Below are 26,760 nucleotides of genomic sequence, written 5' to 3'. Positions count from 1 at the left end.
GTGGAGACCCTCATACATGCCTTTGTTACATCACGTCTGGACTACTGCATTGGAGTCCTATTCGGGGTGTCCGGGCAAAGCCCTATATAGGCTCCAGTACGTTCAGAACTCCACTGCCAGGCTCATCACACACACACACACACACACACACACACACACACACATCAAACCCTGGGAACACATCAGCCCCACCACCTTCACTGGCTCCCTGTCAAATTCCACATTACCTACAAGATCCTACGCCACACCTACAAGGCACTCCGTGGCCTTGCCCCTCGTATCTCTGACCTGCTGGACTACTCACCATCCCCAAAACAAGACTGTGCACCATGGGGTCCGGGCTTTCAGCGCTGTTGCCCCCCAAACTCTGCAACTCTCTGCCCCCAGCCAGCTGCAACCCTGAACAGGGCCAAAGTATCCCTCGACTCGACCCCCCCTGGGTTTCTATATAAGCACTTTGACAACTGCTGATGTAAAAAAGGGCTTTATAAATAAGTGTGATTGAGTGATTGACTAAAAACCGACTAGTTAAGTCTGGCTTTCCCCTCAGCCCTTCCTCAGCTTAAGCTAAGTAGCCAGGGATTTTTCTGCCATTGAAATCCTTGGGTGGGCCGCCGAAGGGTGTAAAATATCTGTCTGTGTCTATACTCTTAAGAAATTTGTTTTCGGGATGGAAAACGCTTTCAGTGTAAACTTAAAACGACTAAAAACCCAGATATAAAGTATGTAGAAATGATAATGGACCCTTAATTCTCAAAGATTATAATATTTCCAAGTATTAACAATCCCCAAAATAAAAGCTAGACAGCCAGGGATATTTAAAAAGTCCGAAAACAATTAATTTCTCAGTATTGATTTAGTTATGTTTGAGCAACACACAGCATTAGACAAATGTATGAAATAGATTTTCTCAGCTCCATCGCAGAATGTGATACTGCAGAAAATTTGCTTCAAAAATGCAACACTCCACACCACCAAGATGAGGGCCTCTAAAATTCATCCATGCTACAGGCCGACCACACCCATTGCCACGCCCCCGGACACCACCTAAGCTTATTTTTGATCCAGAAAAAACCCTGTGTAGCTTTAATTTCTTTTTATTCTATAGTTTGATCCTTGTTTTGTTTTTTTTACTCACTTGCTGTACAATCGCCTTGGATTTCTTAAAAAGGCACTTTAAATCCCATGTATTATTTATTATTAGTCAGCGTCTGCATCCCAAGTGGCACCCTACTCACCAGGGCCCATTATTCCCTATATAGTGCACTATTTCTGACCCTGGACAAAAGAAGAAGTGCACTATAACGGAAGTAAGGTGCCATTTGAGACTCACAAGAGAGTTGTGTATAGCATGTAGTTGGCAGTCACTCACCTCAGACGGTTTCTTGTGCTCCTGTCTGACCCAGGTGCTGCTGGTCCCAGTGTTCTTGGAGGACCTGGACCAAGAGGTCACTTGACCTGCAAACAATGACCCGGTAACAGTTACATTTGAGATTTACAGCATCCATGTAACTTATCCAGAGTGATTTACAGTCAGAGGAGGCGGGAGGCTGCCATTTTCAAATCACAACTTAGGGCCTCAAAGTCTGACCGACTTGCCTAGAGATCATAATTAGTTCAGTTCAGTAACGACTGACAGGTGGATGGATAGAGATGGTGATACGAGCGGATAAGACTGAGAACAGAGGCACAAGGTCATAGTCGCTAAATGGGCTGAAGAACCTTTCAACGAGTTAGATTTGGTCAGTATCACTCACTAGAAGGAATAGAAGTCCCGATATTACTGTATTTTAGGTCATCTATATGATTTTCATATGATCGCCTAAGTGTGAAATGATAATCATTTCCCACCAACTAGTCCATTCTTGTTTCCCTCCACGTCTCCCCAGAACCGAACGGTAATTAACCAGACAGAACACAATTAAACCATCAGAAGAAACTGATTTGTGATAAACATATTCCTAATCCCTCTGGTGGGTAACGTCCCAAATGCCCTATAGCGCATTACTTTTGACCAGAGCCCTAAGGGCCCTAGTGCATAACGGGATAGGGTGCCGTTTGGAAAGCAGCCAATATTTAGGGATGGCGTTAAACGGGGCTGGAGGCAGACCTCGTCATTCCTGTCTTCAGAGTCACTCTGTGATGAGTGGGTTTCAGTCCAAGACCTAGAATGAATCCTCCGCTCGGCTGTACTGTGTGTGTGTGTGTGTGTGTGTGTGTGTGTGTCCACGAGTCAAGAAGAGCAGGCAGGTGGAGAGCGGTGGTCGTCATCAAGTCATCGTATTTATAGACCAAGATCACACCTCAGCCAGCCACAAAGTCCCTTGCAGCAACACAGGAGACACTAATCTCCTCAATAACTGACATTTCCATTTGTACACGGTGACAGGTTGTTATTTTAAATGTGTGCTGTTCCAACTACCAGGAGGGAGTTCAGAGCCACGTCATTATGTAATCTCAGTGTGTGTGTGTGTGTGTGTGTCTGTTGGGATGGCTATGAATGGTCCACATGACATGGCTGTGGTGTGGTACCTCCACACATTGCAGAGCGACCGCAAATCAGAGCTACCCATCAAGGCCTGTTTTAATGACAAGCCCCAGGGGTAGCACAGGGACAAAAATGATAATTGGGATCCTTCAATTAGGAACATGATAACCCAAACCCATGTGGAACAGATGCAGGCTAGCCCGGGACACTGGCGTGTTAACGGCACTCAGAAGCACTGGTTGGTTTAGGGAGCATCAAGCGGCGTAGCCCCCGGCACATGGCCCAGAGCTAAGGCCACTGGTCCAGCGGTAGGAGTTGCCCGTAGGCACACATCTCAGATCAGATTCATTCATGATTGGGGGAGGTAATCAAATTGGGGACAAAAAAAAGAATAATGTTAATCTGACCTTAGATCAGAGACTAGTGGTAATTTCATCCTACTTCGTCACAAGCATACATATGTCCATCACTTGGCCACCACCATTGTGGCTCACAGTGATCAGTCAGTCAGTCAGTCAGTCAATGGAAGAAGCCGTTGTGGTGATGCAGGCATAAACATCTATACACTGCCTCCGTCTTCGATCTGAGCCCAGGCCACTACAAAGAGTCAGGGACGCAGCGAGAGCAGAAAACAAGATGACAAGCAGCAGACTGTCAGAGAGGAGGCCGGGCTCGTGACTGCTCCAGCCATCGGCAGTGTTGCAAATGGCATCCTATTTCCCGGGGCCCATAGGGTGCCATTAGGGACAGAACCGAGGCCAGACTAGTGACGGGTCCTGCCGCTGAGAATGTTCTGCCAAGCTGCTCTTTAGGGCCCGGAGTTTATTCCGCCTGTGTGTTTCGCGTTTGGCTGCAGAGCGTGCTGTCGGCCCTGTCCTAATCTCTCCCGTTTAGTCAGAGTACAGCTTTCATGACTCACTCCTAACTAATTAGTCTCCAATGGTGACAATCCCGCCCTTCTAGCTCTCCATTAACCTCCCCCCAGTATCCCCCCCCCACTCTCCAGCCCTTTTTATCATCTCTAACTACATAAGTTTCAGCTCACTGTCAGTGGTGTCCGAGTCATTGCTGCTGGTGGAGTATTTTCTTCTCTTCTTCTCACTCTCCATCTGTTAGGGAAGAGAAGAATCAAATACAGAGACACATCAGTATACAGCAGCAATCACAGTACAGGCTATAGTTACTATGCTGCTACAGTGTCAAACTAGACCACTGAGCGAGTGAGTGAGAAGCTGAATTAGAGAGAGAGAGAAAAAGAAGCAGAGATGAGCAAAGAGAGAAAGCAGCAGAGAGCGAGAGAGAGAGAGAGACAGAGCGGTGGTTATAACACAGGGGAAGGGCGAGACTTTATGAGGATATCTGCTCTGTAGATATGCATGTCTGATTCCCCCATCAATCCACAGAAAGAGTACAGTGAGCCAGCAAAAGACAACTAGAGGAAAAAGCGGGTTATGGCCTTCAGTGACTGAGCGCAGATTTATGTGGCCATAAAACAGGGCTTTTCCCTCTTATATTGGGCTCTTCCTGTTGCCTTCCTCAGCCCGCCGTAAACTTTACTAGTGACATTTAGACTTCCAAATAGAGCTGCCTCTCACACTCCCTGCGCTTTAGAATAACTTTGCTACGTAGTGGTGAGTACATAATGGACTTCCTGTCTGGCTTCGCTGGAGGTTCAGTGACCGAGGTATCCCTCAGGGATATGTTGTTTTTCCTTTATTGTTTTACCCTCAGTGCCGTATCAAAGACGTAGAGAAAGCAATACAAGTGGGTGGTGGGAGTCGTGTTTCATTCTGTAGGTTGAAGACAGCGACTCATCGCCTCCCCTTCACATCAGAGGGGAAAAACACTGGCGTGTCTGACCGACAGCTTTTCACCGGGGAAGAAAAAGGGAAAAAAAAATAAATAAAAATCACAGGTTCTCGCTATCCCCCCCCGCCCATATTTTTCTCCATCAAACAAAATCCTTGTTAAGATTGAGACATTTCCATGGCCATGGAGAGGAAGAAGTCTGTGCTAGGTGCCAAAGATGAATAACAGATGTATAAAGAATGCATTTTCCACTTCAACATTTTTGTATTATTTTTTTTAAATCCAGTGTGAGATCCATTTTCAGTTAAAACTCTTAATTTAGAGCAGGATTCCCCCAAAGGTGCTGTACTGTTGGAACGGAGGAACAGTTCTGCAGGAGGAGTCCCCTCGGTGACGACTTCGCACCATAAAACAAATGAGGTGCTCCACAGCAGAGAGATCTAAATCAAACTGTATTTGTCACATGCGCCGAATACCAAAAGTGTAGACTTTACCGTGAAATGCTTACTTACAAGCCCTTAACCGACAGTGCAGTTCAAGAAGAGTTAAGAAAATATTTAACAAATAAATGAAAACTATATATACAAAGTAACACAATAACGAGGCTATATACAGGGGGTACTGGTACCGAGTCAGTGTGCGGGGATACAGGTTAGAGGTCATTTGTACATGTTGGTAGGGGTGAAGTGACTATGCATAGATGATCAACATCGAGTAGCAGCAGTGTACAAAACAAATGGGGAGGGAGGGGGGGGGGGTCAATGTAATAGTCCGGTGGCCATTTGATTAATTGTTCAGCAGTCTTATGGCTTGGGGGGGTAGAAGCTGTTAAGGAGCCTTTTGGACCTAGATTTGGTGCTCAGGTACGGCTTGCCGTGCGATAGCAGAGTAAATAGTCTATGACTTGGGTGACTGGAGTCTCTGACAAGTTTATGGGCTTGACACCGCCTATTATATAGGTCCTGGATGGCAGGAAGCTTGACCCCAGTGATGTACTGGGCCATACACACTACCCTCTGTAGTGCCTTATGGTCAGATGTCGAGCAGTTGCCATACCAGGCGGTTATGCAACCGGTCAGGATGCTCTCGATGGTGCAGCTGTAGAACTCGTTGGCATACCATGCCTTGCACAGTGGCCAAGATGGATTACATTACTGCACTGTGACTCCACAATGCCCCCCTTTCCACGCATGCCTCAAATCACCTACTTCCGAATGGCGGCACGGCATAGCAAAACTGCCAGTGCCACTCCATCTGTAGTGGTAATGGTAGTAGCAGTGGTGGTATTGTGTACTCATGCCTGCTCTTGCTACACAGAGAGGAGAGCAGACGGGCCAAAACAACGCCGGGTCCCTCCATGGAGTCACCACACAGGGCCGTGGCCCTTAGCTCTGCTGCCCCTGGTCTCATTGGCATGGTGGTGTGTGTGGCACAGAGCCGCCCAATCTCCAGACCCTCACACACACACACACCTCTGACTCACTCACTGGGGAGGCCTGTGTGATGACTGAGCTGCATGGATGGAGAGGCCGCAGGCTAAAAAGGCTGCATCCCAAAACTGTCTGCCAGTGCCAAAGGGGGCTGCCCGGACATTTCCGTGTGTGTGTGTGTGTGTGCGCGCGTGGTCTTTCAGAGTGCTGAGAGATGACTGCCAAGCCCATTAGATGGCTAATTCTGACACCAAGCCTCTGAAATGGATACAGTTACTGCCCGCCTGTCTGTCCTCCTTGCCTGTCCTCTCAGCCCGCCTGTCCTCCCTGCCCGCCTGTCCTCCCTGCCCGCCTTGCCCGCCTGTCCTCCCTGCCCGCCTGTCCTCCCTGCCCGCCTGTCCTCCCTGCCCGCCTGTCCTCCCTGCCCGCCTGTCCTCCCAGCCCGCCTGTCCTCCCTGCCCGCCTGTCCTCCCTGCCCGCCTGTCCTCCCTGCCTGCCTGTCCTCCCTGCCCGCCTGTCCTCCCTGCCCGCCTGTCCTCCCTGCCCGCCTGTCCTCCCTGCCCGCCTGTCCTCCCTGTCCTTTCTTTCCATCAACAAGCCACTTTCAGGTCCCAGGATAGAGGGAGAGGATGCCTTGGCATTTACAGCACTAACAGTCAGGCAGCTGATATGTCATTAATAACAGGCAACAATCTGCAATTACCACACACACACACAGAGAATGACTAAGCATTTGTTCAGAATCCAGTAGGTCAGGCTGCTTGATGAAGAATCCCTGCATTTAAATTGCTTCATAAACAACATCTCTCTGAGGCTGACTGTTTCTGAGGCTGGTTTGTGACAGCCAGTGTGTGTGTGTGTGTGTGTGTGTGTGTGTGTGTGTGTGTAAGGGGGAGATGCAGCAGTGTCATTAGGCTGGTTTAAACAAGATGCCAATGTGTAAAAAGAGCCACTGGCAAAACTGCCAGAGAGCCAAGCAACCAAGCTCCACTCTCCCTCGTTCTTATTTTATTGACAGTCCTTTTCCTCCTCTCGCTCCCTCTCCCTCTCCCTCTATGGAAAAAGCAGAGGGGAGGGTGTATGCAACATGAGTGCTGGGTGCATTGTGCAGTGTTAATGCTGTGTGTACAAAACAAGGCAGGCGAAGAGGGAGCAGTGTATCACTGCAGTACCCCTGGGAGACAGATCCTCTGCCTCCCCGGAACGCAACGAAACGGCAAGTCGGCTATTTTTGGAAAAGGAGAGAGGTATAGTGAGGACAGATAAGGAGCTCTAGGAGAGAGAGAGAGCGGCAGCATAGCCTAGTGGTTAGAGCGTTGGACTAGCAACCGAAAGGTTGCAAGATCGAATCCCCGAGCTGACATGGTACAAATCAGTCGTTCTGCCCCTGAACAAGGCAGTTAACCCGCTGTTCCTAGGCCGTCATTGAAAATAAGAATTTGTTCTTAACTGACTTGCCTAGTTAAATAAAGGTTAGAGCGCGCGAGAGAGAGAGCAGTGTGTTTGTAGTAGTTGTGGCGTAAACCACCCTGTAGCCCAGCAGGGGTTGTGATGCTCTGCGAGCCTCTGAATGAGGCAGCTATGGCTCTGTGAATGACATGATCACAGGCACAGCTGTGCAGAATCATGGAGTCTTTACCCCAACTAGAACACACAGAAAGAGAGAAAGGCAACAAAACACAAAAGCATACAGACAAACACACAAGGTATGAATATGAATTAAAGATTCATTCTAGTTCATATCTAAAAGCCCTCATGCTTCCTCACACACCAACGAAAACCTAGAAGGAGGAAAAAAAGCCTGGGGGGGGGCTCATTCAGAGAGCACTATGTCGTAAAAAAAAAACACAAAATAAAGAGGTCATAGAACAAGAAAATGCACTTGAACTATTACTGGTTCACATGGCAGAAGAGGAACTGAGAAGGAACAAGAGCTCTGTGCCAGCATTATAAACAAGAGCACTTCCACAGTTGGGCTGGGCGATATATCCAATGAATTCTATTCATTTGAATTTGTTTTGGCACGATCCAGTGCCTTAAGAAAGTATTCAGACCCCTTAACTTTTACCACATTATATCTTATTCTAAAATGTCTTAAATACTTTTTCACCCCCCCCCCAATCAATCTACACACAATAACCCATAACGACAAAGCAAAAACAGGTTTAGAAACTTTAGCTAATTGATTAAAAAAAACAACTAAAATAACACATTTATATAAGTATTCAGACCCTTTACTCAGTACTTTGTTGAAGCACCTTCGGCAGCGATTACAGCCTCGAAGTCTTCTTGGGTATGACTCTACAAGCTTGGCACACCTGTATTTGGGGAGTTTCTCCCATTCTTCTCAGCAGATCCTCTCAAGCTCTGTCAGGTTGGATGGGGAGCGTTGCTGCACAGCAATTTTCAGGTCTCTCCAGAGATGTTCGATCGGGTTCAAGTCCGGGCTCTAGCTGGGCCACTCAAGGACATTCAGAGACTTGTCCCGAAGCCACTCCTGTGTTGTCTTGGCTGTGTGCTTAGGGTTGTTTTCCTGTTGGAAGGTGAACCTTCTCCCCAGTCCGAGGTCCTGAGCAGGTTTTCATCAAGGATCCCTCTGTATTTTGCCCCGTTCATATTTCCCTCGATCCTGACTAGTCACCCAGAGGAACTCCAGAGCTCTGTCAGAGTGACCATCAGATTCTTGGTCACCTCCCTGACCAAGGCCCTTCTCCCCCGATTGCTCAGTTTGGCCAGACGGCCAGGTCTTGGAAGAGTCTTGGTGATTCCAAACTTCTTCCATTTAAGAATGACAGAGGCCACTATGTTCTTGGGGACATTCAACGCTGCAGAAAATGTTTTGGTACCCTTCCCCAGATCGGTGCCTCGACACAATCCTGTCTCGAAGCTCTACAGACAATTCATTCGACCTCATGGCTTGGTTTCTGCTCTCACATACACTGTCAACTGTGGGACCTTGTAAAGACAGGTGTGTGCCTTCCCAAATCATGTCCAATCAATTGAATTTACCACAGGTGGACTCCAATCAAGTTGTAGAAACATCTCAAGGATGATCAATGGAAACAGGATGCAGCTGAGCTCAATTCTGAGTCTCATAGCAAAGGTTCTGAATACTTAGTTAAATAAGGTATCTGCTTTTAACACATTTGCAAAAAAATTCTAAAAAACGGTTTTCGCTTCATCATTATTGGGTAGCGTGTAGATTGCTGGGGATTTGTATTTTATCCTTTTTAGAACAAGGCTGTAACAAAAGGTGGAAAAAGTCAAGGGGTCTGAATACTTTCCAAAGGCACTGTATATGCCTGGATCGCAAGAATCAAGTTATTTTTTAGATCTCCTTTTTCCTCCCCAACTTCGTGGTATCCAAATTGGTAGTTACAGTCTTGTCGCTGCAACTCCCGTACGGGAGAGGCGAAAGTCGAGAGCCGTGCGTCTTCCGAAACACAACCCGGCCAAGCCGCACTGCTTCTTGACACAACACCCACTTAACCCGGAAGCCAGCCACACCAATGTGTCGGAGGAAACACTGTACACCTGGCGACCATCTAGTCAGCGTGCATTGCGCCCGGCCCACCACAGGAGTCGATAGCGTGCGATAGGACAGGAACATCCCTGCCGGCCAAACCCTCCCCTAACCCGGACGGCGCTGGGCCAAATGTGCGCCGCCCCATGGGTCTCCCGGTCGCAGCCTGGACTCGAACCAGGTTCTCTAGTGGCACAGCTAACACTGTGATGCAGTGCCTTAGACCACTGCGCCACTCGGGAGGCAGAATCAAGTTTTGTTATTTTCATGAGCGTTTATGTCCACTTCTTCTCGGTCTCGTCTCCTTTGCTCCTTCTGCTGTGATTGTGCACCTTCCCATTCTCTCTCTCTCTCTCACACACCCCCCCAACAAAGATGAGGGATCACTTCTTCCTCTCTGACAAGCGGTCTCAACTTGTTATTTGTATTTGAGATTTTGTCCAACAAAATCGATCATATGGACACCGAAAGACAAACATTATTTTACTGTAATAGAGAAGTTAACCTTTCTTATGATACCCTTTTTATGTCTCAACTCCTCAAACTGCGTGCAGAGCAGACACTACCAAAACAGGAGTATCAATTTACATTGATTCTGGAAAATGTATGCTCAGTTTTTCGAGTGCAGCACTGCTGTACCGCTAGCTACATTTTAGCCAAAGACCGTTATACTAGCTATCTAGGCTGTGTTTTATAAATGTTCAATAAAATGAAACAATTATAAGAAATTGCCAACTAATTCTCATTCTGAGAAATAAAGGTAGCCCACTTGATTTCAACACCTGAACAAATTGGACAGGCTAACATGCTGTTCAAACAGTTGGAGAAAGACAGAAGGGTCTATTCATATCAGTTCAAAATGTTCTACCTTGTTAGCTAGCGCATACATACCATACACTTGAAATATACAGATTAGCTGGCTACTCACTAGCATGTGGGCTTGTGCTTAAAAGATTGTTCATGAGACCGGTGTTTTATTGCTATTGAGACACAGCCGTGTGTCGTTAGCTTCTTCATCAAACCTCTAAATCCATGATATCTTTGTTGCTCATTTTGCTTGCTGCCTGCTCCCTAGGGTACATTTGGTCTGCGGCGAGGTCACGCTGTGAGATCCCCCACCTTCCAGGGCTACGTTGTGTGGCATGGTCGCAGGCTACTCTCCCATGAGGATTCTGCCGCTGTTTCAAATGGCACCCTATTCCCTATTTAGTGCACTACTTTTGACCATAGCCAATAGGATGCCATGTCGGGACACAACCGCACCCTCACTGAATGACCTCAGCAGCGACCCCAGGGGACCAGCCCAACATACGAACAACAAACTTGTCATGGATTTCCTTTAACGTCGCCTTCACGGATCCGGTCCAACCACAGATATTAAGACAATATTTATTGACGCTGCTGCATTATGGGGAAAAAAAAATAATAAATACGTTTTTTTTAAAAGAGGTGGAAGAGAGAAGGCCAGGACCAAATCATTTTCTACAGTCTCTCTCTCTCTCTCTCCTGAAAGTGCTGACAAACAATGAAAGGGACCTGAGTGCCAAAACCAGGGAAGAAGGAGAGGAGGGCTGGTGCAGGAGGAAAAGAGGAGATTAATCCCCCTGCTCTCACCTCCCCTGCCATCAGGAGTTCATTAGCCCCAGTGAGGGATGGAGGAGTGCACAGTGCCCTTCACTCACACTAACATGGGCCTGGCTACCGCCCTGTTTATCTTCCTCCTCCCACCACCACCCTGTTTACCCCCCACCCCCTACCCCCCATCCCTCATTTACAACAGGGGCCCAAGCAAGCATATGTCTGCATGTCCAACCATTTAAGTTTCCTGGCTGGACACTTGTGTTACCTTGAGGTGAATAATTAGTTCAAACCTAGGGGACCAATTGTCGTTTATCTTTTCCTTTCATTGCTAAAATTGTGGCCTTGACCATTTGTTGCCATCAGAGAATGAACGCTGCTTTTTTGGATGTTTATCCTTGTAAAAGGGTTGGTGTTGTGTTTATTATTAGCGGACAGCAGTAAATACAGACACGAACCCAAAGCTTGGTGCTTTTTAAAGACGACTTGCTTTACAGAGGCTACTGACTGGTGTAATCAGGCACTGCCGGCAGGCATAAAAATGGACCGTTTTTCAAGCCTTTTCATGTGCCGGGAAACTAGAGATGCTGGGTAATCTACCTGGCTTTGATGCAAGGTGAAAAGGGCAGGGGGGAAAGACAGCCACCTGACAACCACCTACTGTATCACCATCAGCAAAGCCTCCGATTACCTTCTTGAACAGGCTGGGGACTTGCGTTCTATCCAAGGTCTGGTACACAGTTTGCGTACCCAACGGCATCAATTTATAGCGCACTTCTTTTTTTATATAAAAGGGCCCATAGGGCTCTGGCCAAAAGTAGTGCACTATGTAGGGAATAGGGTACCATTTGGGACAGAACCAGTAGTTTGACAATATAATTTTTTCAGTACTGCCACAGGAGCTTGGCTTTATTATTTCCCTTATTCAGAAGGACAGTGTCAAAGAAAGCATGGAACGCCGTTATTCCAACAACAAAAAAAGCCTTTTGAAATGTGTTGCATGTATGTTTGTTTAGCCTGTGTGTTTTGTGTTCCAATCCTGCCTCACAGCCGAGGGGAGAAAATAAACTACATTTTCCATTCCTCCTGCATCATACCCCCGCTCCGCAATTATATTTCAATAACAATTGGTGAGTCACCGGGCCGGGTGAAAGACATTCATCTCCTGGCGTTTCCAGAGATTTCATCCGCCCTCTGCCCACTGAACAGCAGGCTCCCACTGAGACCTTGACAGGCTCAGTTAATGAGCATCCATTCCAGGCCACAGCAGGGCCATCCGCAGCAGAGAACACACACACAAGAGACATGAAAGCACACACACACACACAAACGTTCTTACGTAAACATGATGCATGCACACGCTTACACACAAACAAGCACAAACATGCAAGTACATGGTCACACACGCACAGGCTACAACACACACCGCTACACATGTAAGGAGATAAACAGCCAGGGACGATGAAATGAGCTCAAGCCAACAACCATTCCTATTCATGAGAATGCCTTACCAAGAGAGAAAAAAAATAAACATACAAAATAGGGACCAATTCGAGGTAAAAAGGAGTTGGAGCACCCCAAAAAAATAAATAATTAATTAATTTTAAAAAAAAATTAAAAGGAGCATAAATAAAATTGCTTCCCCTTCTTTGCTGAAGCTCAAATGCCCACCTGAACTCTTACCCTTCCTATTCCTTCCCCCCCTGCGTGGATGTCATCTCCCTCCCTTGACACCTATCAGCAACACACACATTGCTTGGGGAGGTTACTGGGCGAGTATGTGTGTACAGTTGGAGGGATGTTAAAATGACATGAGCAGCAGTCAGTGACTCCATCCATGAACCCCCCGTGGAGTAGCTGCTAATACCATACTGCAGATCATGTGAGGTACCCCCTTTTTTCAACCAGTCAGAGAGTGCTACTAACACACACACACACACACACACACACACACACACACACACACCTGTAACATAGATTACTAACACACATGTACACACTCCCCCCGAGCGACCCCCACCCCCTCTCCATGTAATCAATGGTGTTTTTCTAGGTAAGAGTATATGACCGAGAGAGGAGAGAGAGATGCACTTCCTAACGTCCTGCCAAATGTTTGACCATATTAGACACGTACACTATATACACACACACACACAAAAGTATATGGACACCCCTTATAATTAGCGGATTCGGCTATTTCAGCCACACCCGTTGCTGACAGGTGTATAAAAATCGAGCACACAGACGTGCAAACTCCATAGATAAACATTGGCAGTAGAATGGCCTTACTGAAGAGCTCAGTGATTGTCAACGTGGCAGTCATAGGATGCCACCTTTCTAACAAGTCAGTTCGTCAAATTTCTTCCCTGCTAGAGCTGCCCCGGTCAACTGTAAGTGCTGTTATTGCAAAGTGGAAATGTCTAGGAGCAGCAACGGCTCAGCCGCAAAGTGGTAGGCCACACAAGTGCACAGAACTAGACCGCCGAGTGCTGAAGCGCATAAAAAAATTATCTGTCCTCGGTGGCAAAACTCACTTCCAAGTTCCAAACTGCAACTGGAAGCAAAGTCAGCACAAAAATAGTTCGCTAGGGGGCTTAATGAAATGGGTTTCCATGGCCAAGCAGTCGCACACAAGCCTAAGATCACCATGCGCAAAGCCAAGCGTAGGCTGGAGTGGTGTAAAACTCGCCACCATTGGACTCTGGAGCAGTGGAAACGCATTCTCTGGAGTGATGAATCACACTTCACCATCTGGCAGTCCAATGGATGAATCTGGGTTTGGCGGCTGCCAGGAGAATGCTACCTGCCCCAATGCATAAAGCCAACTGTAAAGTCTGGTGGAGAAGGAATAATGGTCTGGGGCTGTTTTTCATGGTTCGGGCTAGGCCCCTAAGTTCCAGTGTAGGGAAATCGTAACACCTCGATCTCACCGACCGCATCACTGCATTTTGGTACACCAGAAGTACATTAATATCCAATAGAACGCTGCGTTTGCTTTGCAGCGTTGCAGAGGCAGTTGCAGTGCGTACATTGGATTTATTGAACGTGTGCGTAGACGGTTTGACAGAAATCGTAGCAGAAAGTGAACGTTGAACTTTTGTTGCACACATTTTTATTCATTTAACTTGGCAAGTCAGTGAACTTCTTATTTACAATGACGGCCTAGGAACAGTGGGTTAACTGCCTTGTTCAGGGGCAGAACGACAGATTTTTACCTTGTCAGCTGAGGGATTTGATCTGGCAACCTTTCGGTTACTGGTCCAACGCTCTAACCACTAGGCTACATATCCAGATGATGCTGCGTACTATTTTGCGCAATGACTGTCGGTGTGGTCAAGGCGTAGCATTACAGCATACAATGACATTCTAGACGATTCTGTGCTTCCAACTTTGTGGAAACAGTTTGGGGAGGCCCTTCCCTGTTTCAGCATGACAATGCCCCCGTGCACAAAGCGAGGTCCATACAGAAATGTTTTTTCAAGATCGATGTGGAAGAACTTGACTGGCCTGCACAGAGCCCTGACCTCAACCCCATCGAAAACCTTTGGGATGAAATGGAACGCCGACTGCAAGCCAGGCCTACTCACCCAACATCAGTGCGACCTAACGAATGCTCGTGGCTGAATGGAAGCAATTTTCCAATATCTAGTGGAAAGGTTTCCCAAAAGAGTGGAGGCTGTTATAGCAGAAATAGGGGGGGGGGACCAACTCCATATTAAATACCCATGATTTGGAATGAGATGTTCGACGAGCAGGTGTCCACATACTTTTGGTCATGTGGTGCATTTCCCTCAGATTACACAGACCCACAAAGAATTCGAAACACAAATAAAATTTTGATAAACTCATATCTATTACCACAGTGTGCCATCACAGCAGCAAGATGTGTGACATGTTGCCACAAGAAATGAGTAACCAGCGAAGCACAAACACTATTGTAAATACAACCTATATTTATCCGTTTATTTATTTCCCCTTTTGTACTTCAACTATTTGCACATTGTTACAACACTGTACATAGATGTAATATAATATTTGAAATGTCTATTACTTTGAAACTTGTGAGTGTAATGTTTACTGTTCATTTCAGTTTTGTTTATCATCTATTTTCAATTGCTTTGGCAATGTAAACATGTTTCCCCATGCCAATAAAGCCCTTTGAATTGAAATGCAATTGAGAGAGAGAGAGAGCTCTTATATGCTCCCATACCATGACTCATCTCCTGTTTCATGTGTGTGGGGGGGGGGGGGGGGGGGGGTAGAGCTGTCACAACTGGGTCCCTACATGATTCAGACTTAATTGATTAAAGGAAGGGACCAGTTCAATTACATTTGTGCAATAAGAGAAGCAGGATGGATTGCACAGTCTACTACTCTGAATCACTGGAGGTAATGGATTGTAAGAAATCTTTACTTGTTTGTTATTAAAGAGGACCATAATACATAATAATAACATTTGAATGTACTCGAGGTTATGCGCTGTAAAGTAAACTTCACATACATTGCCCCCCGCCCCCATTAACAAACCAAAACCCCTCTCCCAATAAGAACTGAAAATATAAAATGTGAGCCCCCCCCTCACAACTGTCAAAGATATCAGCGCGTGGCAACTTACGAGAGTCTCAACGTGTAATTCAAAACACTGGAAATAGCTTGATCCCAAATATATCTGATTATGAACATCAAGTTCTTGTTTCTTAAAATGGGAATGATCAAGATGCTGCTCTGTCCCTCTACTCGCCATGCGCAGCACCAACACCAGGCCCACCCCCTGATCTATGAGCGCAGAGTTTCTGAAGGTAAACAATAGCCACTCCCCCCCCACAGCAAGAGCCAGCGAGGGAGGGGAGAGGAGAGGAGAGTTAACAAGCTTGTTCTAATTCTTAGATAGGTGCGTGCTTAGCCTTCCGAAATACACACTCCACTTCTTGGGAACGCAATTGGCGTTCACGTGCGATTTCAAACCCACAAGCGAGCGACACTGGATGGTAACAGTAACTTTAGACAAATCACAGTTTTATAGCGCAATCGTTATTACCAAAATGCTGCTCATTTGATCTTTTCAACGGGCAGATAACATCCGATCACTCGTCATTAGCCCAGCATGTGCATTTTCAGCGCCATATGTTGGCGAGACGCGGTCCCTCGTCGCGACACACATACACACTTGCACGACTCTTGCATAAGTTGTCAATAATTTCTTCGAATTCAACAAAATAATTAGCCATTTGTCTCACTGAAGCATGTTATGCAAGAGCACTTCAGGAAAATCCCGCTACCAAAATTATTTCATAACAGCGGTGAACATAGCTATGACCGCCCGCCTGTAAATAATACTCGCTGCGTAGTTGGCGTTGCTAACATTGCTTGTGAACTGGGACCTGACATTTTCATATTTTAGAAAATAAGAAGTTGCAGTTGAATGATCTTCTCGTGTTAACTATTCGTCTGGCTATCACGACCATCTGACCCACATGCACTAACGTTACACATTTCACTACCAGCTCTGGAAGTGTGCTTTTTTTTCCCCCCTGTGCTAATGTTACATGCTACTACTGTACTTCTTGGGGGAAGAAACCAAAATCTAACCTACCTTTTTACCTTGATTGCAGTCAGCTTCCGATGGCGAAAACGTCCTCGACTCTGGACGATGAGAAATCACGAAATCATTTGAAGTTAACCACATGTAGTGACAGTGAACTTCACGGTGGTCAAAATTCCAGTGCAACTACCCTAGCTAGTTAGCTAGTTAACGTTAGCCCACCGACTATCCACGTTGGTGACAGGACGTGCCTGCGAGGCTGTGGTGACAGCACGTCGATCAGATGCTCTCCCAAGAGAGTCAAAATAAAAAAAGTAGCAATTTACAAATTTAATCCATTAGAAAGTCTATCCGGCAGCATAACATATTATTCAACAAAACTGCGATGGCCGCCTTCGCAGTTCTCAGCTAAATACAGTTAATGTAGCTAACTGTTAGCTACCTTTAGCAGACTTTAGGAGTATCATCCATAAATCCAAATTGTCTAACGGCTTGCAAGACAGCCTCGAGCTGCAGCCAGCGAGTCACTTCTAATGTAAGCTAAAGCTATGCCGGGTACAGCAAGGTAAGCTAACAAATATCATTTTCAAAGCCATGTCGCATTTGAAAATAGTCCAATGTGATATCCCCCAGGTCCCGATTTGTCACGTGAGTGTGTTTTCAGATCCAGTAAGGGGGGGGGAAAAAATAAAAAATATGCTTCATTTTCATGGAATGAAATGTTGCAAGCTAGTTTTGAGACGTTCTGCCGAAAAACCATCGCCTGCCCATTCGCTTCCCCTCCCGCCCGCTCATGTTCTCCCTCTTGCGCGAGGGTTCTGCAACCTCACAACAAAATAAGCTCATACTTTAAACTCTTTTGGCGCCATATTAATGACGTACTTTAAATTTGCCGTTACTGAAAGCCGATTCAAATATCTTTACGGTGGGTTAATTTCGCCAAACGGGCTAAAAAACCTGAAATAGAAATCAAATGGAATTATATTCTTCGCCTATCACTCGTTTGAAAGTGAAAGCCACCGTTTAGTGTAAGCGGTTTGTTTTAGTAATATCTGCTCAATAATTGGCCATTTACCGAGGATTTTTTTGGGGCTATTCATATTTCCTTTCGTAATAAGAAAGACATTAAAGAAACATGGAAATAACGTTAGTCTTACTTTCAAACGTTTTAATAGCCTATTCAATCCACTCCAAGCCATGCTGTTAGTTCACACAGACAAGCGATATCAGTTCCACGGCATTTACTACTTTCTATTAGGAGTGATGTGTATTTTGTCGGATCTCCACCAGTCTCGGTTGAAGCTAAAAAAGGGACATTGTACAATTCCCATGCAGAAGCGTTCGAAAAGAAACAAATTCATTGGACCTGGGCCGGAGCGAAATTGAATGGAAATGAATACCATTACAGAAAGTTCGACATCAAACGCTCTGCATGGAATTATTGGGTTGTCTTAACCTTAGTATATTTTTACAGCTAGTCTCCGGTGAGGGTTACTGTGTGTCTGGTAGTAATCGCACGCACCTTCATGTTATTGCGCGTGCCCTCTCCTGCTGCTCGGTGGCCACCCAGCCAATGATGCATGGCAGTATTTTTTTTTCTCTATCAATGATTGTTGTTGTGTTTCTGACATCATATATTTATTTGCACCCTTGGCACGCATGAAAATACAAGCGGTGCAGGCCTTTCTTTACCCATCTCACATAACCGCGGGAAGTGAGGGTGCCGCAGCACTCTCTGAAAAAAAAAAAAAACGTATTTTTTTAAATAAATATTTTTTTTCACATAAGTAGTGCACTGGGCATTTAATAGTCCTGTATTAGTGTACCAATTACCCCCCCCCCCCCCCCCCCCCAAATGAAAGACACACTAGCTTTTTCTGGCACAGATTCAAATGTGCTGTAGCAGCCTGCCCGCACCACAGGTGGGTTAAGTCCCTTGAGAAAACATACAATGCCACTCCATGGGTATTTGATTGTACTGACCGTTAATTTACTGTCTGCTGGACTCATCGTTTATTTAGCAAATTCAGCCATGCAACATATATCATGTCTGTCCCAAATGGCAAACTATTCCCTATATACACTTTAAAAGGAATATGGTGCCAAATGGGACGTAACCCTCCTCTCATTAGAAGGGCCTGTGGTTAGTGTAAGTTGTGGTTCTCTTTCATTCAAGGTACTGTATGTCCTTTTGGTTTGATTGTGGCATCCAATAGGCTTTTGATCAGGCCAGGGCGTCCAAATGTCAGCTACCTACATCAATGCCACTGTATTGGATAATATTACAACAAACTGCTTGTCGGGACTGTATAATTGGTGCCGATTCTGATAGTTCAGAGGTCATTCTAGGGCAGCCTGACAAACCTGGGAGACTGACAGACTGAAACGCCTGCAGAAAGAAAGACAGATCCTCAAATTTGTTTCATTATGGTCTAGACTCCTAGAATTATCTAGGCCATCCGTAGATTTTTTTGCATTACAGCCCTTTCATACTTTAAATCCCTATAGAGATCATCAGCACAGCAGTATTGTATAATGATATGGCACAGCCTTAAAAAAACTGTGATTTAAAAGGGTGCAATGTTTTAAACCGAGGTATGAAGATGTAATCATTGTCTCCTGAGTCAGAAGCTGATGATTGAGATCTACTATCTCCATCTGTATTCAATTCTCAGGCTGCGTCCCAAATGGCTCCCTATTCCCTATATGCTGCACTACTTTTGACCAGGGCCCGTGTGATATTGGAGTGGGGGGGTAATACTTCTTCCTTGGCTCATTCCCAGCATGCTGCTGAAAAGGCTACCTGTTGTCTCCATGTCTCCCAATTACAGTTTTCTCTTGACTAAGCATACATTAGATGACTCATCAAAAATATGTGTTGCCAAGCCTCTTGGAACAGTGTATTATTTCAGCATCATTGTGTATTTTATGCTGAGTGAAGAGGTATGCCATGTGGCTATAAACAGAATGGGGATCAAATGGGGACTTGCATGGGTTGTAAGCTGCCCATATTTAATATAATCAAGATTGCAGATATTTTTGATGGAGATTGAGATAGGAATGTGTGCACCTCATTGTATTTTAACCACTGGGAGGAGCGCCTTACGGTCGGATGCCAAGCAGTTGCCATACTAAGTGGTGATGCAACCGGTCAGGATGCTCTCGATGGTGCAGCTGTATAACATTTTGAGGATCTGGGGACCCATACCAAATCCCATACCAAGTCTCCTGAGGGGAAAAAGGCATTGTCATGCCCTCTTCATGAGTTTCTTGATGTGTTTGGACCACGATAGATTGTTGGTGATGTGGACCCCAAGGGATTTGAAACTCTCGACCCGCTCCACTATGGCCCCGTTGATGTGAATGGGGGCGTGTTCGGCCCTCCTTTTCCTGTAGTCCGCGATCATCTCCTTTGTCTTGCTCACATCAAGGGAGAGGTTGTTGTCATGGCACCACACTGCCAGGTCTCTGACCTCCTCCCTATAGGTTGTCTCATCGTTGTCAGTGATCATGGTGTAGGAGTCGTGCTTGGCCACGCAGTCGTGGGTGAACAGTGAGTACAGGAGGGGACTAAGCACGCACCCCTGAGGGGCCCCCGTGTTGATGATCAACGTGGCAGATGTGTTGTTGCCTACCCTCACCACCTGGGGGCGGCCCGTCAGGAAGTCCAGGATCCAGTTGAAGAGGGAGGTGTTTAGTCCCAGGGTCCTTAGCGTAGTGATGAGCTTTGTGCGCTCTATGGTGTTGAACGCTGAGCTGTAGTCAATGAACAGCATTCTCACATAGGTTCCTTTTGTCCAGGTGAGAAAGGGCAGTGTGGAGTGTGATTGAGATTGCGTCATCTGTGGATCTGTTGGGGTGGAATGTGAAATGGAGTGGGTCTAGGGTTTCCAGGATGATGGTGTTGATATGAGCCATGACCAGCCTTTCAAAGCACTTCATGGCTACTGACGTGAGTGCTACGGGGAGGTAGACATTTAGGCAGGTTACATTCACTTTCTTGGGCACAGGCACTTTGGGGGTCTGCTTGAAACATGTTGGTATTACAGACTCGGTCAGGGAGAGGTTGAAAATGTCAGTGAAGACACTTGCCAGTTGGTCCGCGCATGCTCTGAGTACACGTCCTGGTAATCCGTCTGTCCCCGCGGCCTTGTGAATGTCGACCTGTTTAAAGGTCTTGTTCCCGTCGGCTACGGAGAGCGTGATCACGGAGAATAACCAAAAATGAGCAATTAATATAAAATATTTGACACTGTGAAGGGGAGACGTCTCAAGATGTCAAGTGAAGTGACACCCTCCTCATAACAAATGAAGGGGAAGACCTACCTACATGTTCTATTACACTTTTGCCTTCATCCCCTGTCTTGTTCCATTCATACCTGTCAGGATGCTGTCCCAACCTGTTTATATAGACAGAGTGAGGTAGGGTGGTCTCCCTCAGAACTGATGGAATTGTAAAGTATTTCTCTCTGATCTTGTTCCTGGCATGTCTGTAAGGGGGCCCTGGTCACATGAAGAGGCAGCCAAGGATGTGTCAGTATGTTCTTGGATGGTTTCCATTCAAACCTGCCTTTGAAAAAAAAAAAGGCCTTTATTTATTTTGGCTCGTAGCCTGGTAGTAATCCTGTAACCTGAGTTTGGGGTTGGGAAGATATCATCATTTATTTTTGATATGTCACAATGTTCATTTTTAAAGGCTTTCTTTCTCTAAGGTCAAGTGACAAAATAGAATATAGCTTCTTACTTTATCTGATGTTTTTTGGCAAATGGGTAAAGGAGTGATGTAAGAGTGATACTGTATATAGGTCACAGACTCGCAGTCCAAAAAAATGCTTTAGGTGGCATAGATTGTCATACCAGGTACACCCCCCCACCCCTACATATTTATTTGGTCAGTTAAACTAAAACTTTTAATTTTGCTCTATATTCCAGTATTTTGGATTTTAGATAAATTATTGTATATGAGGCGACAGTACAGATTTTCAGCCTTTTATTTTAGGGTATTTTCATACATATCTGTTTTACTGTTTAGAAATTAAAGCACTTTATGTATCTAGTCCCCCCCATTTGTAGGTGTCATACGTATTTGGACAAACTAATTTGTAGTGTATTAAAGTAAAAGTTTTGTATGTTGCCCTATATTCCTGCTCTCTTAGAAAAAAAGGTGCTTTCTAGAACCTAAAAGGGTTCTTCAGCTGTCCCCATAGGAGAACCCTTTGAAGAACCCTGTTGAGTTCCATGTAGAACCCTTTACATAGAGGGTTCTACATGGAACCCAGAAGAGTTCTACCTAGAACCAAAATGGGTTCTTCTATGGGGTCAGTCGAAGAACCCTTTTGGAACCCTTTTTTCTAAAACCGCATTTCAGTTTGTTTTGGTTGTGTTTCAGATCATGTTGTGCCAAATAGAAATAGAAATGAATGGTCAATTATGTATTGTGTCATTTTGGAGTCAGTTTTACTGTAAATAAGAATATAATATGTTTCTGAACACTTCTACATTAATGTGGATGCTAACATGATAATCATTCATGAATTGTGAATAATGATGAGTGAGAAAGTTAGAGGCATAAATATCCCCCCCACACACAAAAAAAGCAGTGAGGTTAGCATCTAACTTTTTCACTCATCATTATTCACGACTCATTCAGCATTATCCATAATCGTGGTAGCATCCACATTAATGTAGAATTACTCAGAAACATTGTATTCTTATTCTATGCTAATGTATAGAATTTATTATACAAGTCAAAACTCACAAATTCTACAGCACAATACAATTCTACCCCCCCCAAAAATGCCAAACCTCCCCTGTTATTGGTAATGGTGTGAGGTTAGCATCTGTAACTTATTTACTCATCGTTATTCACGACTCATTCATGATTATCCATAATCATGGTAGCATCCACATTCATGTAGAAGTACTCCGAAACAATGTATTCTTTATTCTATGCTAATGTATACGATGTATTATACAAGAGACAAAATTCACAAATTCTACAGCACCATGGCAGAGTCATGTCTTCAGTGTAAAACTAAGAATGACTCAATAATCCATGCTTTCTGGGAATGCTATGAATTAGAATAGGTCACACAATTCTTATGTGTTCCCCTAACCCACAATTATCTCCTTAATTGCATTGCAGAGTTGAATTGGATACATCTGTTGAAATAGAGTGGGAGCAGCTGAAGCTGTGTTTGAACCAACAACTTGGCAAAGTCAGGGCAAGGGTTTTACATCATGTGCTTAAAAGGTCCATATTTATTAGCAGAGGCTACAGAGTGGCTGATGCACATAAAGCAGGGTATATTTGTACACAAGTTAGGGAGTCAATTTAATGATTTAAAAAACAATCATCCAGTACCAGTAAATAGTAGTGCAGACATTTTGAAAATGTTGTTCTCTGTTCGGTCACAGGATGGCGCTGTAATAAACACTGGTACCACAGAGTTTCTCAACCCAGAGGTGCAACATCGCTAAACTTCCGGGGACGCTTGCGAAACAGACCAAACGGGGTTTGGGGTTTGAGAAGTCAATGCGAGAAGTGACAAATTCTTCCTTAGTTGTTAATTTTCTCGAAATCTAAACACAACACAACCTAGTTTCGAGGCAATTTCTTAAGTATTTAAATATGTTATTACTCCAACCTCGTAAAAGTGACACGTTTTCATTTTTGTAAAAAAAAATACTTTATATCGAAGGAGTGCCATAGAGTTGACCGTATGCACATGCGCAGTTTGGTGCGAGACGACCGTTAGACCCGAGGACGTGTTCTACGCATGAGTTTTGCTAGCCAACGTCGCCATGACATCGCCTACAAGTGTGGTCAATGATTTATATTATCACGAGAGGTGGGCTTTTTGTTGTTGTTGTTCTTCTGAGAATCAGTATGAGGTTGTGCTGAGTCTCACCCGATTTGAGAAGTTTGATGTGTCTTGTGTCTCTTCCTGGAGGGGTTGATGCTCGTCGGATGAATCGTGTGTTGAATGAATAAAAAGTGAAGAGCCTATCTGTTATTTTTTTATTTTTTATATGGAGTCTCTCAAGTGCAAACTACAGAGTCAGAGAATTTATTCCAAGACCAATGCGGTGTTGATCATTGTAAAGCTTTGGGAAATGTTTCAAGTGTTTGCAGAAGGGAGAAGCCGAGATGTTCAACCTGTGGAAAAGATCCGAAAATTGATGAAAATGTGACGTGTTGCAATTGTGGTGGGAACCATGAAGCTATGTCTTTGGAATGGTAAAAGGGATGAGGGTTCGAATGGTGCTCCTGAAGAGTCAAATTGTGGCGGATAGGCCTTCACTGAAGGCTACAGGGGTTGCCATTAATGACCTGAGAGGGTGGTACAGGACCCAGATATGTTAATTAGGTGGTCTTTATAGCTCTGGTGATTAATGGCACTGTCAAAGTGGGGAATAGATATAATTATGGATGTGGCAGAACGGTTCCTGGGACTGAAAGACTTCTCGGTGGAGGAGTTGCATGGAGGATTGTCACAAGCCGTACCACCCTCTCAGATCATAGAGCCTGAGGAGGGAGATATGGAGATTTGAAGGAAGGAAGAAGTGGGAGGTTTTGGTTTTATCAATGTGTTTTTTTTTAATAGTGTAACGACCCAGGGTTTATAAGCGCGGAAATCGACTCTGCCGCTGGAGCCTGCTTTTTATTTTGGGTGGATTAAGTTAGTTTTCCCTATCACGAATGGGTTTTATTTGTACCTTGTTTTTTCAACCCCGTCCAGTTGGTGGCGGTAGTACACGTTTTGGGGTTGTAATCTGCCATAAAAGCCATAGAAGAAGGGGCTTTCCATTGGAGAAGTAGTTTTAGCCGATCTACAAGCAGTCTTTGACGTGCTGGGCTTTGTTGTATAAACCCAACTTTTCACCTCATAAATGTTTTATTTGGAATAATGGGTCGATATTCGATAGAAACAAGATGTTATTTTACCGTAACTGGTTCTCGAAAAACATTATCCTTGTCAGCCAATTATTTGGTATTAGTGGGAATCTATTTACACAGAGAGAATTTATGGAAAGATACAACTTTGAAGTTTCAAGCATATGACACTGCTATAAAAGCTATACCTAGTGGGATAAAATATTTACTTCAGAATAATGCATATTTTGTAACATCTCCTATTGCAAGCGATATCTAGGTGAATGGCATAGGTTTACTAGATAATAGATTCAATACTTGTTTAATAAGGGATACTTTCTACAGGAATTCTATTCCTTCTGCAATATTTTGTTGGGCTTCATCATTTGATGTGAACTGGAGACATGCTTGGCTCACCCCACACAAGTGTATGGTGACCAATAAAGTAAATGAGATCTCCTTTAAGATGATCCATAGACTCTACCCATGTAATAGCTTGATTTCTAAATATATACTTGATGTTACAAGTGAATGCAGTTTTTGTGAACTAGAAACTGAATCTATTGAACACTTATTGTGTAATTGTTTACATAGTGAGGTGTTCTGGACTGATGTAAAAATATATCTTGGCAACAAAATGCATACCACCATTGAAATTTTGACATATTAGTTCACTACACTGATTCCACAATTGAACGTCAGTATGTCATAAATCTATTTATTTTATTAGGAAACAGTCTCATACATAAACCAACATTTATGAAGAAAAAGGCAAAAAATTAAATTTCATCTGATTTGGAAAACTATTTAGAATCATTAAAACGTATACAAAACAAAATGTCTAAAAAATGATTCGCTACATGTCTATATTATTTCTCTGTGTAATCCCTCTGGCTGTTCAGTTTTTTTGTGTTTTGCATGTTACTGTTTAATAATAATAAAAAATAAAAACAAGTTTTAGCCGATCTTCATACTGTACTGTCTTTGCTGGGACTTTCGCACCAGCTTCCTGCCTTCCTCTCTGCAAGACGCATTTTGTAGTACGGAAGCGTGGGTTACTTGTCGAAATGGCCCAGGTGGAAATCGAGGAATTCATTGAACAAAACAGGCATTTGGCCACGCTTGTAGATACATATCGTGGCATCTCAGAGAGTGAAAAACACTGGAAGGCCAGGAGGGAATTCCTATTCAGAAATATAAACGACTTTGAGGACCCACACATTGACCAGCTGCTAGCATTGTCCATGGTATGGGCCAACAACGTGTTTCTTGGCTGTCGGTGAGTAAACAATAATACACTTCACGTGCATTGACTACCGGTACATGAGTTGTGTTATTTAGCTAAAATGCATTCTAGCATACCATCATGTAACTAACTTCTGTAACTAACTAATGTAACTAGTTACATTACTAACTTCTGTAACTAATGTAACCAACTTCTGTTTCTGCATGCTCTCTCAGATACAGTCCAGACCTCCTGGAGAAAATGAAGGAAATGGCTGAAGGAATTGTGGTGGAGGATGCCCCTGTTTTCAAAACCAGAGATGAGATAATGAAAAACCAGGTAAGTTCTATTTCATACCAAAATAATTCCTCATCTTTTTGTCTTGTCTTAGACTAGTCCTTCCAACATATCACTTTCTCCTATCTGCTTCATTCAAGTCAGTGATCACAGACACAGAGGCAAGGTAACACTGTTAGGACACCACAATAACCATTCTCTCTCTCCCTCTCCTTCAGAAACGATGATTGGAGGACCTGGTCTGTTATGGATAGATTACCTTACTGTCCAACTTTCCTTTTTCCAGATGCATATGATTTTAAAATGTTGTTTTCTTAACATGCAAGTATATTGTTTTTTAATTAGGTATTACAACAAACGTAACATAAGCAATAACTTTTGAAACATTTTATACATTAAAATAATTTTTGTTGATTGGCCTGCTTCAATATCTAATGTACTTGACAATGGCCATTATCTGAATACCATGGGTGAGAACATGTTGCAAGAATAAACATTGTAAGGCCAGAAATATGCCATATGATGAGTTACAATTTTAACATAATAATAATAATATAATCTCACATTCAAATCAAGGGAGGGGTACAGAAAAGGGCTTTCCATGTGGTCTTTACACATTCCTCAGTTCTCCCTAATTATCCCAGAGTGAACTATCCTTGATTCCATGCCTTGCCTCCTCAGAACCTCAGATCTTCTGCTCCAATGTGCTTTCTGAAGTCTATGCTGGTATATGGCCCTGGTGCTTAACCACTGAGCAGTAAGGGAAACACTGCCCCCTGCCTGCCAGGGATGATCCAGACCAGTCTGCTCTACTACTAAAATATAAATGCAACATGTAAAGTGTTGGTCCCATGTTTTATGAGCTGAAATAAAAAAATCCCATAAATGTTCCATACGCACAAATAGCATATTTCTCTCAAACTTGTTTTCATCCCTGTTAGTGAGCATTTCTCCTTTGCCAAGATAATCCATCCACCTGAGGTGTGGCATAT

At 44.3% G+C, this 26,760-nt stretch overlaps 2 protein-coding genes across 6 annotated transcripts in view; one reads left to right on the top strand and one right to left on the bottom strand.

The window, feature by feature from the left end:
* Positions 1-18,090, bottom strand: part of LOC115148566 (protein Jade-1) — a gene marked incomplete at its 3' end in the record, with an annotated part of 123,268 nt that extends 105,178 nt beyond the window's left edge. Inside the window, 4 exon segments of one of the 5 annotated variants that reach the window (XM_029690565.1) lie at positions 1,373-1,458; positions 3,534-3,597; positions 16,422-16,471; positions 17,893-18,090. In XM_029690565.1, the coding sequence (XP_029546425.1) occupies positions 1,373-1,458; positions 3,534-3,597 (150 nt within the window). 5 annotated transcript variants of the gene reach the window in all.
* Positions 18,091-25,257: 7,167 nt separating this feature from the next.
* On the top strand, positions 25,258-26,659 carry LOC115148565 (CDKN2AIP N-terminal-like protein). Its single transcript, XM_029690561.1, has 3 exons — positions 25,258-25,525; positions 25,708-25,810; positions 25,987-26,659. The coding sequence occupies exons 1-3, from the start codon at positions 25,314-25,316 to the stop codon at positions 25,993-25,995; spliced, it is 324 nt and encodes a 107-aa protein (XP_029546421.1). The 5' UTR covers positions 25,258-25,313; the 3' UTR covers positions 25,996-26,659.
* The last annotated feature ends 101 nt before the right edge of the window (positions 26,660-26,760 follow it).

This window comes from Salmo trutta, chromosome 15 (genome assembly GCF_901001165.1).
Source record: "Salmo trutta chromosome 15, fSalTru1.1, whole genome shotgun sequence".
NCBI lineage: Eukaryota > Metazoa > Chordata > Actinopteri > Salmoniformes > Salmonidae > Salmo > Salmo trutta.
The sequence above is the reverse complement of the archived record's forward strand: the minus strand, read 5'-3'. Positions and strand labels throughout refer to the sequence as shown.